Source organism: Parasteatoda tepidariorum, chromosome 3 (genome assembly GCF_043381705.1).
Source record: "Parasteatoda tepidariorum isolate YZ-2023 chromosome 3, CAS_Ptep_4.0, whole genome shotgun sequence".
Classification (NCBI taxonomy): Eukaryota; Metazoa; Arthropoda; class Arachnida; order Araneae; family Theridiidae; genus Parasteatoda; species Parasteatoda tepidariorum.
Window position 1 is genome coordinate 74,366,194 of NC_092206.1, and position 12,402 is coordinate 74,378,595.

At 33.6% G+C, this 12,402-nt stretch overlaps 1 protein-coding gene across 1 annotated transcript; it reads right to left on the reverse strand.

The window, feature by feature from the left end:
• Positions 1-1,926: 1,926 nt before the first annotated feature.
• On the reverse strand, positions 1,927-11,174 carry LOC139425164 (uncharacterized). The gene is made up of 2 exons (XM_071178845.1): positions 8,191-11,174; positions 1,927-5,375 (listed from the first exon to the last, which is right to left on the reverse strand). Exons 1-2 carry the CDS (start codon positions 11,116-11,118, stop codon positions 2,100-2,102), a joined length of 6,204 nt encoding a protein of 2,067 aa, XP_071034946.1. The 5' UTR covers positions 11,119-11,174; the 3' UTR covers positions 1,927-2,099.
• Positions 11,175-12,402: the final 1,228 nt, after the last annotated feature.

Sequence of the window (12,402 nt, forward strand, 5' to 3'; positions counted from 1 at the left end):
ATAATATTTCTGTAGTTTTCAATAAAAATAATGACTGAGTCAAAGAAATGTTACTTTGAATGAGTAAAAGAAATTGTTACTTTTCTTCTAAATGTTTTTGAAGATTTTTTTGAAAAATTCTCATAAATTTTTTTAAAAATAGTATAGTTTTTTGAAGGATTCAATATATTTAACAATGAATATATTAATATGAGCTAAACTCTTTAACCTGGAAACTCATATTTTATTCAAGATATTCATTGTTTAGTAGTGTATAATAATATTATTCCTGAAAATTCATAGATGTACTACTTTTTTTTATTTATGACCTTTTTTTCTAGATAAAGTCAAATCACCCGAACTTATTCCTATTAGTGAGCCCCGTGGCAGAATGAGGGTGACATTGTCGCAGAACGTTACAGAGTTCTTGCAGAAAGATTTTTTATTAGAAAGGAAAAAGTTTTACTTTTCTTTTCTACAGAAATTTACAGGTAATATTTAACTCTGTATTTTTGGCAGATATTGATTTTCACATGTTTTTTTAAAAAATATCCTGATATATTTCAAACAATATGGAAAATTCGAATCGTGCATTTTAGTATTTACTTTTTAAAGCAATAATACTATCGAATTTTTCTGTTCTTGCTATTGATTTCTCCAGAGTTTTTAGATCCAATATTTTTATACGATATTATTTATTACAACAACCTAATCTCGCAACGAAACACGCACTTGAAGAATCTGATTCCCGTGATTTCGTCTACGATCTTTTTTTCGGCAATTAATACTACGGATTTCATGATTTATTATTTTTTTTATTGTGATGATTATTTACGAAATGCGAAGAAGGAAATAATTTGTGCTTTCCCCCCAAACAAAGTGCAAGGATATCACCCATAATATTAGAATAAGAAATTATTATGGGTACAATTAAAAAAAATATTTTTATATATATTTTTTCTATAAACGCAGTGCTTTTGTTATTTTAAATTAGTTACGTATATGTTATTAAAAGTATCTTGCAGAATGATATTAGTGCTAGAGAGTTTTATCACAGATAGCTGGAAAAAATTCTGCCACAGGGCTAATATTGGATAAATATTAACTTTTAGTTTGTTTGGATTTTACCAAAGACTATGTCCTCCCGGACCTACTATAGTTTTTAGAGATTTTTGGTTTCATGGTGCTTTCCTTAGCTTAGCATAGGCCCACATTGGGGGGGGGGGCATGACCTGGTATTGTTCAAACTTCAGCAGTCGTTTTCGAATCAAAACAGAACAGTGTTACTTAGGACAAAATCCTTATTGTTATGGTATGAATCTGTATTAAACTTATATTAAGCTGGACAAAAAATAATTTTTATAATTGTAATGACTAATAAATAAGGTTATTTTCTCTTTTTTTAAACAGTCATTGAACAGCCGACCCAATTTTATGCGTTTACGACTACTAATGTTCAACTCCGTAGCCTTGTAATTTTGAACCCAATCCAGAAGACAAGGGAACTCCTGGATCAAGTATTGGGAGAAATTTGCCTTCGTGGAGGACTTTTTGATGGAACTAACCCGCATTTGCGTTACATGGAGAGGAAGACCACGAGAACCTCCCACAGTTAGCCTGACGGCAAGGGGACTCTAACCCATGATCCGTCTACCACTGAGGATATTTCACGTCAGCAATTCGTCTCGACTGGGATTCGAACCCGGTTCGCCGCATTGAAAGGCGAACGCTCTATTCCCTGAACCATTGCGGCTCACAACTAAATAAGACTAGTTTAAAAACTTAAGAACGAACATTATAGAGTTGACATAGCAAAACAAGCTTATCTGCACAGGCTCCGTAAATTAAGGATCAACAACACGCAAACATGGTAGGTCCTTCTTGACTAGTAAAATGTTAGTCACAGTTCGTTCGCTAGAAAACAGAAGTAATTTCGGCACTATCAGGGTCTTTATCATCGTCTTTATATGAAAAGATTTTGTTATATAGGAAAAACATATTAATAAAAAATAATTTTATTTACACATTAATTATTTACAGGAAGCATGAATAGTTTAACATAACTACCTTCAATGCTTTAATTGTTTGGAACATTTTACACCATAGTCCTTATCTAAGTTTCACCTTTCCTCAGAAGTTTTTTTATTACTCTTAAAGTTTTGCATGGCCGCCAATTCAGCAGCTTTTTCTAACTCCGCATATTTAGAATGTTTATCGTCATTTCCGGAAGTTTTTGTGTAAAAATCAGGCGGTTGTTCTGATGAATGTTCTTCACTGGATTCTGTAACCATATGTTGTGCTTGGTTTCTGAACTTCGATGGATATGAAAAGTTATTCTTCACAATCGGCTTATTTATTGGTCTTATTTCAGGTGTTTTACCGTCGTCATTGTAATGGTAATGGTGGTGCATTTCTTTTGGTTGAATGCTTCGTGGTGGTTCGTGAACGTAATAGGGTTTTCTTTGAGCGAGATCGGAAGATGGTTTAGATCGCTGACCAAAATTTGATCGCAAATTGGATTTGGTTTGTTCAATCTCATTAGGCGGTCTTACTCCTGGCTTTGTAGTTACAAAAATATGAGCTAATTTTGGCAAAGGACCCTGTTCAGAAACTGTTTCGATTTTAGGATGAGATTTATTTATAATTTGAATTTGGTCTTTGTTTTCTTGGGAATTGTCGTCACATTCTTCACTTTCCTGCTTATCGCTTAAAGTTGATAATGCATCTTTTGGCAAAGCTTGTAGCCTAAAAGGTTCTCCAACAGTTTTCGGACTATCTAATAGTTTTTCATTTGTATTAATCATTAAAGTTTTATCATTTCCCAAATGTGATGGAAGTGGTATGGTTGTAGCAATTGTCTTTGGTGTTGGTGACGCCGAGTGGTATTCTGTTGGAGTTGTCCTGGTTTCTGGTAATTTGTCATGTTTTACGTGGTTTTCCTTATGCACAACTAGATCTTTTTTCAATGGAATCGGATTGTGATTTTCCACGGGTGGATCCTTCTTAAATGGGAAGGGATTGTGATTGGCTGTAAATATAAATGCCGGAAGATTCTTCGTTACAATTGGTAAATGTGAAGGATTATTTTCGACATTGGTGGATTTGGGGTTTGATTGGGGCAAGGATTGACCATGCAAATTTTCAGTTTGGCTATGAAAATCGTTTGTATGAGAAAGGCTTTGTAAGGGACGCAATTTATCCGGATGTTCATTTACAATTGAGGAAGGAGAAGTTCTTGCTTTAGGTAATGGGTTTCGATTAAGCATCCTTTTCGAATTTGTGTAAAACACACGATTTGGTGACACTCTTTTATTAAGATCAATCTCCTGTTTTTCATTGCTAACTGAAATATGTGATGGCTTTGTTGCACGGTAGTTGATTTTACGAATTAGAACTTTATTTGGCTTTTCTCTTCTTTTGGATGTTTCCGTAATAATGTCAACGTGTTTTGCTTTCTGCAAGTATTCTTCGCTTTGATTAGGTTTATAAATAATTTTCGGAGGACTATCTACATAGGTAATAAAACTTTGAGGCTTTTCTTGAAAGGGCATTGTTGTAGAGGTAATTTTAATTTTATGTTTGTTTTTAATACTTTTCTGCATGAAATCTCTCGGTGGGTTATGGGTACTATGTTTTGCTGCTTGAATGTTTGACAAAATATCTGGTGCTGAATTCGACAGTTGTTTGCTTGAATCTTTATCGTTGTAGAACGTATTGTGATCCGTTTCGTCACCTAATTGGGAATCTTGAGCCACTTTGGTCTTAGGTGAAGCAATATCGCCCCGAAGGGTTTTAGTTGAATTTAAAAGTTGACTTTGCAAAATTTTGGCATCCAGCTCTTTAGGAGGTAACAGTTTGTGTACCTGCACATTTTTGTATATACTATCCTTACCATCCAAAATCTTGCGTGCATCAACTCCGATAGTGTGTAAGCCAGACATAATGTCTCTTATTCGAGATGTTATATTGATGGTTGGTGCATTTTCTTTATTTTCAACTGTTTTATCAACTGGTTTGAAAGAATTTGTTCGAGGTTCTAATTTAAGTTTATCTGGATTCTTATTATCAATCGGTGAAGCATTTGTTGAAAACAATTCCGTTTGATTATTTGGATGATCCATGCCCGCTAATGGATACACATAAATCGGACTCTCAGAGCTACTCATTTTTTTCGAAACCTCTGGTTGGTTGTGATTTGGTTTGCCCTTTTTAGATGACTTTTTAGGGAAGAGAACTCCATGTTCAGCATATTTTTGAATTATGTCTGAATTTATGTGTCTTAAAAATTCTTCATTTTTCTTTCTCAATAAAGGATTTTCTTTTATGCTTATATCCCTCTTTGGCCACAATTGTTTCCTTTCGTTACGCTGAGAAATCACTGGATGATTGGAATTTTTCAACGATTTTATTCCTTGATGTTGGTGTAGTCTAGAAGCTTTTGGTAAGTCAGGTGTTTTAATGGTTTCTGGAGCATTACGTTGTTGCTGTTGTTTTACTCCAAATCTTTTGTCATTTGTGGAATATGAATTTCTGAAAAATTTATTACGTGTGTTTGGTTTTGAAGAGGGTATAATTGTTGGCTTATATTGTTCAACATATGGATCAATATTCATTTTAGGAGTCGAATCATGTAACCTGTGATTCGCTAAATTTGGATCAGCGGTTTTAGGTCTTCGACTGTCTAATGATTTTATCTTGTCTGGAGAAGGGGAAAATGATTTTAATTTATTTTGATTCGACGGATCTTCACTATGTATGACCAAATACTCATTTTCCGTGAAATAATTAAATCCTTTCGGCCGATTTCTGTTATCCTCTAATAATTCCGTATTTTTGTGCTGTGCGTTTATGTCTCCAGCATAGCTTTGATGGTTTGAGTCCAATGGAGCATCGTGAGAAAGGGTTTCGGGTAAATTAAAATATTGTATGTTATAATCATTATTTTTAAATTGATTCTCGGTTAGTGATGGTTGCTGCAAAGGCATTGTTTGTTGTGGTATAGACTGTGTATGTTGCTGTGTAGAGTGTGTTTGTTGCGGTTGTGATTGTGATTGTAATTGTATATGTTTGCGGTCTCTTGTTCGGAAATTCTTTCTTGGTTGAGTATGTTCTGGAATTCCTTTTCTATGGAAGTAATGGTTCTGAGGATCTGACCTAGTTGGTAAAGCCTTACTTTCCCATCCATAGTTTGAAAGATATTGATTGTGATATGTTGGACTGTGATTAGGGATAGAGTGTTGGTTGAAGAGTTGGTCATTTACTCCAAAGTTTGAGCGACCGTTTTCGCATTGAACTCTGCTATGCCAGTCACATACCATAAGATACTGGCTGAAAAGTGTACCATTTGGACAAAGGAATGAGTGCTTTGATCCTGAGCCGTGACACATGTGAAACACCTGAAATAAAACAAATAATATTAATACTTATGTATTGTAAAATCATTAATTATATTCTCTAAAGCCTAACATATATCCTTTTTATAATTGGTAATATTGCATCCAATAGTAAAATGGCATTTTTTTTCAATAACTTTTTGGATTTGGATATATTATAGTGTACTGTCGAAAAGTGTTTGTTATGATTCAACTGTTTTATCTTATGTATCCAGTCTCGTAATGCAATAATTTCTTTTCATAGTCTTGATTTAAATATTTAAAAGCCGCAAATATTATCAAGTATAATTATTATCAAATATTATTATTATAGTAATCCAATTGTTTCCCTTTTTTTTAAAAAAAAAATTTCCGTGAAGCAAAGATATTCTTGTCCAGTAAAATATATTAATCTGTCGTTATATTTTGATCTGAAACTGTAAATTTACAATATTTTTCTAAACTAAAACGGTAGAGCATAAGTTATCAATTTAGCTTAAGAGCTTATTTCCTACAACTCTTTTTCAAAAAGATACTTTATATTGCAAAGTGTACGTCAGCGGAGAGTGGGTACTAAACACTTTTTACTGTACTATAGAAAAAGATGCATTTGTGTTTTCTGTGCAAGGAAATGGGTTTGTGGTTATTTGATGCATATTACAATTTCTTACTGACATGCACTTTTCTCATTACTGCAATGTATAAAATCGAGCAACAATGTGTTAAATCAACGTGACAGACAAATCGAATTAATATCTCGTCAGGTTTGCTTCTCAGATTTACGTACCGTTAATGCCTATCTAATCCTATAATAAGGCGTTTCAAACGTGGATTGTTCTTCATTTTCCAAGATTACAGTGTCAATAGCATCTTAATTTCTACTTAAAAAGGAACCAACAGAGCGTAAAGCATAACTTTTGCTTTCTCCATCCTGCGGCAAAGTGCTAAGTGAAAGTTGACGAGCTCTCGAGTAGATTAACCTATTTGCGGGTACAATAAAATCTTCTCTGAGTTAATTATATCAAGCATAGCATTTTGATGCTCCTTTTTCTTTCCTATTGATTTTTATCAAAATCAATTCATGTATTATTTCATTCCTTCTGTCTTTTTTAAGTTTGTAAAAAATAAAATAATTTCTTTCAAATAATAAACATATTTTGAACTACCTTTAATAAATAATATACAATAAATGTATCACGTAATAATATTAACTATCTACATATTTATTGGATAATTAAAATAGAATTCATTTTTGCCATCGGTATGAAGTATTAATGCAGTAATAGACTGAGATGGCTGGGCCATCTAGGGAGAAGCCCTGAAAATACCGCCATGAAAATTGTCACCTTTAAGAACCCCAGGGGGTCACGTCCCAGTAGCAGACCCCCTACTAGATGGCTCAACGACATCGAAAATGATCTGAAAACCCTAAAGATTAGAAGTTACCGTGGATAGGAGGCGCTAGCATTTGTCAGCTGTTGAGGCAGCCAAGGCCTGTAAGAGGCTGTCACGCTGACAACGAAGAAGATAGCGTATTAATGAATGCAATCATTAAGCAGTTACAAAGTAATTTTCCTAATTAGTTTAGTTAAAAGATGATTACTGAATTCCAAAAGACGGGATTTTTCTGAATAGAAGGGGGCGAATGCGGTTTCCAATTTGTGCTATGGTTACACTTGCTAGGATATATTTTAAATATTTGTCTGACGAAAAGGGAATGAATATTAAACGTATGCTATGTTAAGAATTTTTTTGCCTCTGCTATCTAATGGTGATTTTCATCCTTTGTGCGCCTCTCGTTTTGTGTCCAAAATTTTGAATTAATTTTTTGTTGTATATTTTTTTTTCATAGTCTATACAGTCGAACTTCATAGACATTCATCATCAAGAGCGAACTCTATATAGACTTAAACAGACTAATTAGCTTTAATTACACCATGTATTTTTGCTTGCATAATTCATTGATCTGTTTTTGTATCTTTACCAGAATAAATCGGTCTTTATTTTTATGTAACCTCAATAAATAACTTGGGTCTTCATTCGGCCTATATTCTTGAATCAGTGCTCAATAATTGTTTAAAGGGCCGTTATTTTGCCGATATCGGCCCTATATAGAATTTCTTGATTCCCCCGTTATTTTACAGCCACTTTACAACCAATATCGGTTCAATATAGAATTGTCATATTCACCCGATATTTTTTTATCACCCGATATTTATGCATAATTTACCTTTTATTTATCGTTTTTACTAATAGGTAAATATGTTTATTATCTAATTTAACAGTTACTTTTCATTTGCCTTTTTTTGATTAGCCAATAATGAGCTTATGACTTTACGAGGCTAGTGTAGACACAAGTTGCATGGCTACTGTGGATATGTCAATGTTAACAGGGTTTTTAATGAGTTTTATAGACGTTATAAATTTAAATTTTAGCTAACAGGAATTTCTTTTTTTAATACCATTTTAGAGTTTAGAGGTCTGGTAGGGCACAATTCTCATACATGTATATATTTTTTTAGAAAATAACTTATAGTGGTTCTCACAATTACATTAAATGATTCAAGTTTGTTTTATTTACGTTGCCATTCATAAATTTTTCTGAGAACTATAGAACAGTGATACTTACTATGTTTGCATAAATCCGATGCAGAAGTTGTAGATTGAAAAGACAATTAAGATTAAAAAAAAGTTTTACAATCTTAACATTTAAAATTCGGTGTCTGCGTTCAATAGAACTTGTTTCCATGAAAACAATTCTTAATGACCGAGAAAATTAAGTGTGATGACTTAGTTAGAGAACATAACTCAATATAGTTACTCAAATTATGAAACTTACTTGACATCCTGTTTCTGGATCAGCGTAATAACCAGGAGCACCCTTTTCCCTGCACGAGAAATGAGTTCTTGGAATGGTGTTGTACTTGGGAAAATCTCCTTCAGTTATATGTGAGTTTTCATGCTGTTGCCAGTTATCTTCAAAGTGATACGCATCAGCTGAATGAAGAGGTTCATCTCGATAGCGTCTAGCTTCTATTGTTGGATAATTCAAAAATATTTCATCTAAATTTGAGAACTGGTTTCTCTTGCTAAATGTTCCCTTGGGTTGAACTTGATGAGTAGCCGTGTTTCTTGTAGGTTTCTGCAAGCCGTGCGTTTGTGGTGAACGGCGAAAGTCAGTTTCAGTGGGTGAGTACTGAATATCCTCGGTTTTAGGCGAAAGGGTCTTTTTTGTCTTTGTACCATGTTCTTTGAGTCTTAATGAGTTCTCGGACAGTTTGTTTAAATTAGAATTTATTTTGAAAGGCTTGCTGTCTTTAATGGGTAAATCCTTAGAAAGAATAGATGAATTATTCGATGCTTGAACTGGCAATGCAGAAATCTCTATTTCAGTTTCTGTTTTTGGATTTAGATTCTGATTTTGTGAAGGAGGATTGTTGATGAACTTGTTGAGTGTGAGCAACTCATCAGCATGTTTCGTATCTTCCGACAAATCTCTTGTATTGTTAAAAAAAGTATTTGGTTTAATGTGTGTGATGGTAAGAGATTTTGGTTTTGGTTGTGTAATATTAATTTCAGGGTAAGGAAAATTATAATTTTTAGTTTGAACTGGAGGCCTGTTGTAAAAATGAGTACTTCTGGCTATTGTCTCTTTTGTTATATTGTCATACAATTTTGAAGGCTGAATAGAATCTACTAGAACTTTTGATTCCGATGTTGTCTTGTGATTGAAATGATCGTTTTGAGAAGGATAGTGACGATGTTGCATCCGTATTGTATAAGGCTTCTGTGAGGGTTCGTTGTGTTTAGATTCTAATTTTGGGTGATGAAACGCACTGGCAGGCTGAACAACTGATCCAACAGTTTTTGTTTCAGAGGGTGTTCGATGATTAAAAAATGTCGTTTGTGAAGGAGCATTGTTGTTTTTATTGTAATTATAAGAATTGCGGTGCAAATTATTATGTCTTCCACCAGTATTTAATCTCATATGAGGAAAAGAGCTTTCCTGTTGATGAATATAATTTCTTTGTGGTGTTCTGTAAGAATGAACGGTTGGGAAACGTTGAGTTTCTCTAGCAGGTTTATCATAATTTTCAAAGGGTGATTTCATTCGATAATTATTATTATTGTGAAATTCATTAATTAGTCTTTGCCTATCGTTTGATTCAACAGGTTTTCTATAATATGTTCGAACTTCGTGACTGGGTGAAGTTCTTGAATTTCTCGACTGAGAAGATGGAGTTCTGCTTAGAGCTGCTGTATTTCTTGCGTTTGGAAAATAGTTTGTTTTTCCATTTAAAATTCCTTTACTTGGTAATACGGAAGGATCTCTGAAGTTTGTATTTATATTATTATTGCTTCCTCCCATTTGGTAGTGGTACTTAAAAAATTGATTTTCTTTCTCCCCATTGGAACGTTTTGTTCGGAAAACTACTGGTTGCTGTTCAGGAAAATGTTCAAATGTCGGCCATCGGTGGTCTTCTTCGGGGAAGAAGCTATAGTTTAAAATAGTTTTCGAAGCTTCTGGTTGTTCAGGGTCCAAATTGTCTCCGCGACTGTGAAACTGATGATTGAAATTCATTCTGTGTCCAGGTATTCTAGTGTCAATTGTTTTCTCTACTTGGGCCTGACGATCGTCATCATTCCAACTTAATTTCATCAAAGATGTATAACCGTCACCGTCAGGAATGTTTTTGTTTTCGGGATCAAAGTTTTCTAAACTTACATCACCTACCCTTTTAAACATTTGCATAAAATATTTTCCATTTTGTGAGGAATCGCTATTTGATTTCGCTTTTGGACCAAACATTGGACGAGTCTTACTAAACAATGAAGGAGAGTCCAAGTCCAGAGGTTTGCTGTTGCCACCGGAGAATGTTAGAAAGCTGTTAGATACGTACGATTTAGGACTTGATTGTTTGTTGAAAGCACTTTGCTCTCTGGTATGCTTCTTTTCATAAGTATCGAAGAATTGCTCATCATCATACTGATGATTCGATAATGGCTTCATTTGTTCCCATAAGGGTTGAGTAACTTGTTTTACTTGCTTTTTCTTATAGCTAACAGGAGGTATGTCAGTTGTTGGCGAACGATAATTAGAATTATTTGAATCAGTAAGAATTGGTTTGTTTTTGGTTAGAATATCTTCGATTGGGGGATATTCTCTATGTCTTTTTGAAAACTGGTAAATCGTAGCGATTTTTGGTTTCTCGTTTTCATCGATTTCTTCAGTGCTTTGCTGCTTTTTGGGTTTTGTTTTATCAGAGAGTTTAGGTGATTCTTTTTTCTCTGATGGCTGATAAGCTTTTTTTACGGATTCAGTTCTTCCTTTGGTAAATTTCACGACATCTTTCTCCGGATTTTTTTCTTCGCCCTTGTAATTATAACTTACCATATAAAAACCATCCCTATCGGTATGGTTATTGTTTTGGAAATTAGAAAGCCAGCTTTCTCCTGAGTTATCGAAGGCACCTCCTTTTACTTGATGACTGATCTTATCAACATTATTATACAGTTTAGCAACTTGGGTCATATAATCATTTTTATTAACTGGATTATTGAGTTTAGAATGTGAAGAAGTCAAACTGCTGTAGTTATCTTTATCAGTTTCAATCTCAACTGTTGTTTTTTGTGGTTCTAAATTGTATTGAGTTCTAGGTTTTTGTGTACTTCTGTAGACGACTCCCTTAATGCGCGGCTTTTCTAAAAACTGTTTTGAATTTTTCTCCTTTTTAAAATCTTTTTGATTGTTAACATATTCGAACATTCCATCCTCTTGAGATCCTAACTCGCTATTTAAGTTAAGCTTCTTGCTTTGAGTATTATTATTACTGTCACGGGCAATGTCAAAATTATTTTCAAGTTTCTTGTCATAGCTGTTTTCAAATTCCTGGTTGCGGGGCGATGTCTTCTGCTCCGAAGTTTTGACATTTTTAACACCAGAACCTGTATAAGTTCTTCCAACATTATTTAAATTTCTGGCATTTCCATTAGCAGAATGAATTGGAATTCTTTTGAAATCAGAATTGCTTGAAATCTTAATACCTTTTTCTCCTTTCTTTATAGATTTGCCATTCTGAGGCTTAAGAATAGGAATCGGAGTTGTTTTTCGGTTAATTTCGTAAGTCTCTATTGCTTTATTTTTACCATTCGTAGACGAATCTGTTGTAGAGGAAACAGTTAATGTTGGTTTCGCTGTAGTATCAGATTTGGTTTTTGAAGTTGCATTCCATACATTATCTGTTTGATTACTTAGTTGGCGATTTCGATATTTTAGAACTTTTCTACGTTTCAATTTTTTCTTCTTCAATTCTGGTTTTGCTTTCCTTTCTGAGTCTATTTCTAGAGTTTTCGTTGCTTCTGTTGTTGGTATAGTTATGCTAATTTCTCCTGAAAACACTTCTTCAGATAGATTTTCACTCGCCAACCATTCCGAATCGTACTTTCTGATATCAAGATTTTTCCCTTTGGCCTTCCATTCTGATCTGAGTTTCGTTTTATGATTTTGTTTCGATTTTTTACGTTGTGGATTTTTATCAGATGCTTTTGTAATTCTCACCGAATCATGATAATAATCTTCAAGATTTACGTCATCTGAGAGGTCACTGGAATCTGCGTAAAAATAAATAAATACAATTAGTTCGGTATGGTCATTATAATAAACACAAAATTTCGCAGATTATTCTGGGGAACAAATCTTTTGTTGTATCTATGCAAGTAATTGATCTTACCTCATTCAGATGTGAATATTTTAAATTTGAAATTAGTTTTGTACCGAAAGCTACAGATTTTTTCCAAATGGTATTTTTTTAGTTTATTTATTTATTTAATTTCTTTTGGTTGAATGTAGAAATTTATATAGAACGTATAGGTTTATATGCATAATTATACACTTGTCTATTCTTATAGATTTAATATGCATACTTATACACTTGTCTACTCATAGATTTATATGCATACTTATACACTTGTCTACTCATGTATTTTATTTTATATCCGTTGTTGAACAGCCGACCTAATTTTGGATTTACGACTACTAATGTTCAACTCC

Bases quoted from the DNA above. Each gene is read 5' to 3' on its own strand.
- LOC139425164 (XM_071178845.1), bottom strand. From the start codon at position 11,118: ATGTTCGAATATGTTAACAATCAAAAAGATTTTAAAAAGGAGAAAAAT. The intron at 5,376-8,190 runs GTAAGTTTCATA...GTTTTATTTCAG, and splicing joins ATCCAGAAACAGGATGTCAA to GTGTTTCACATGTGTCACGG.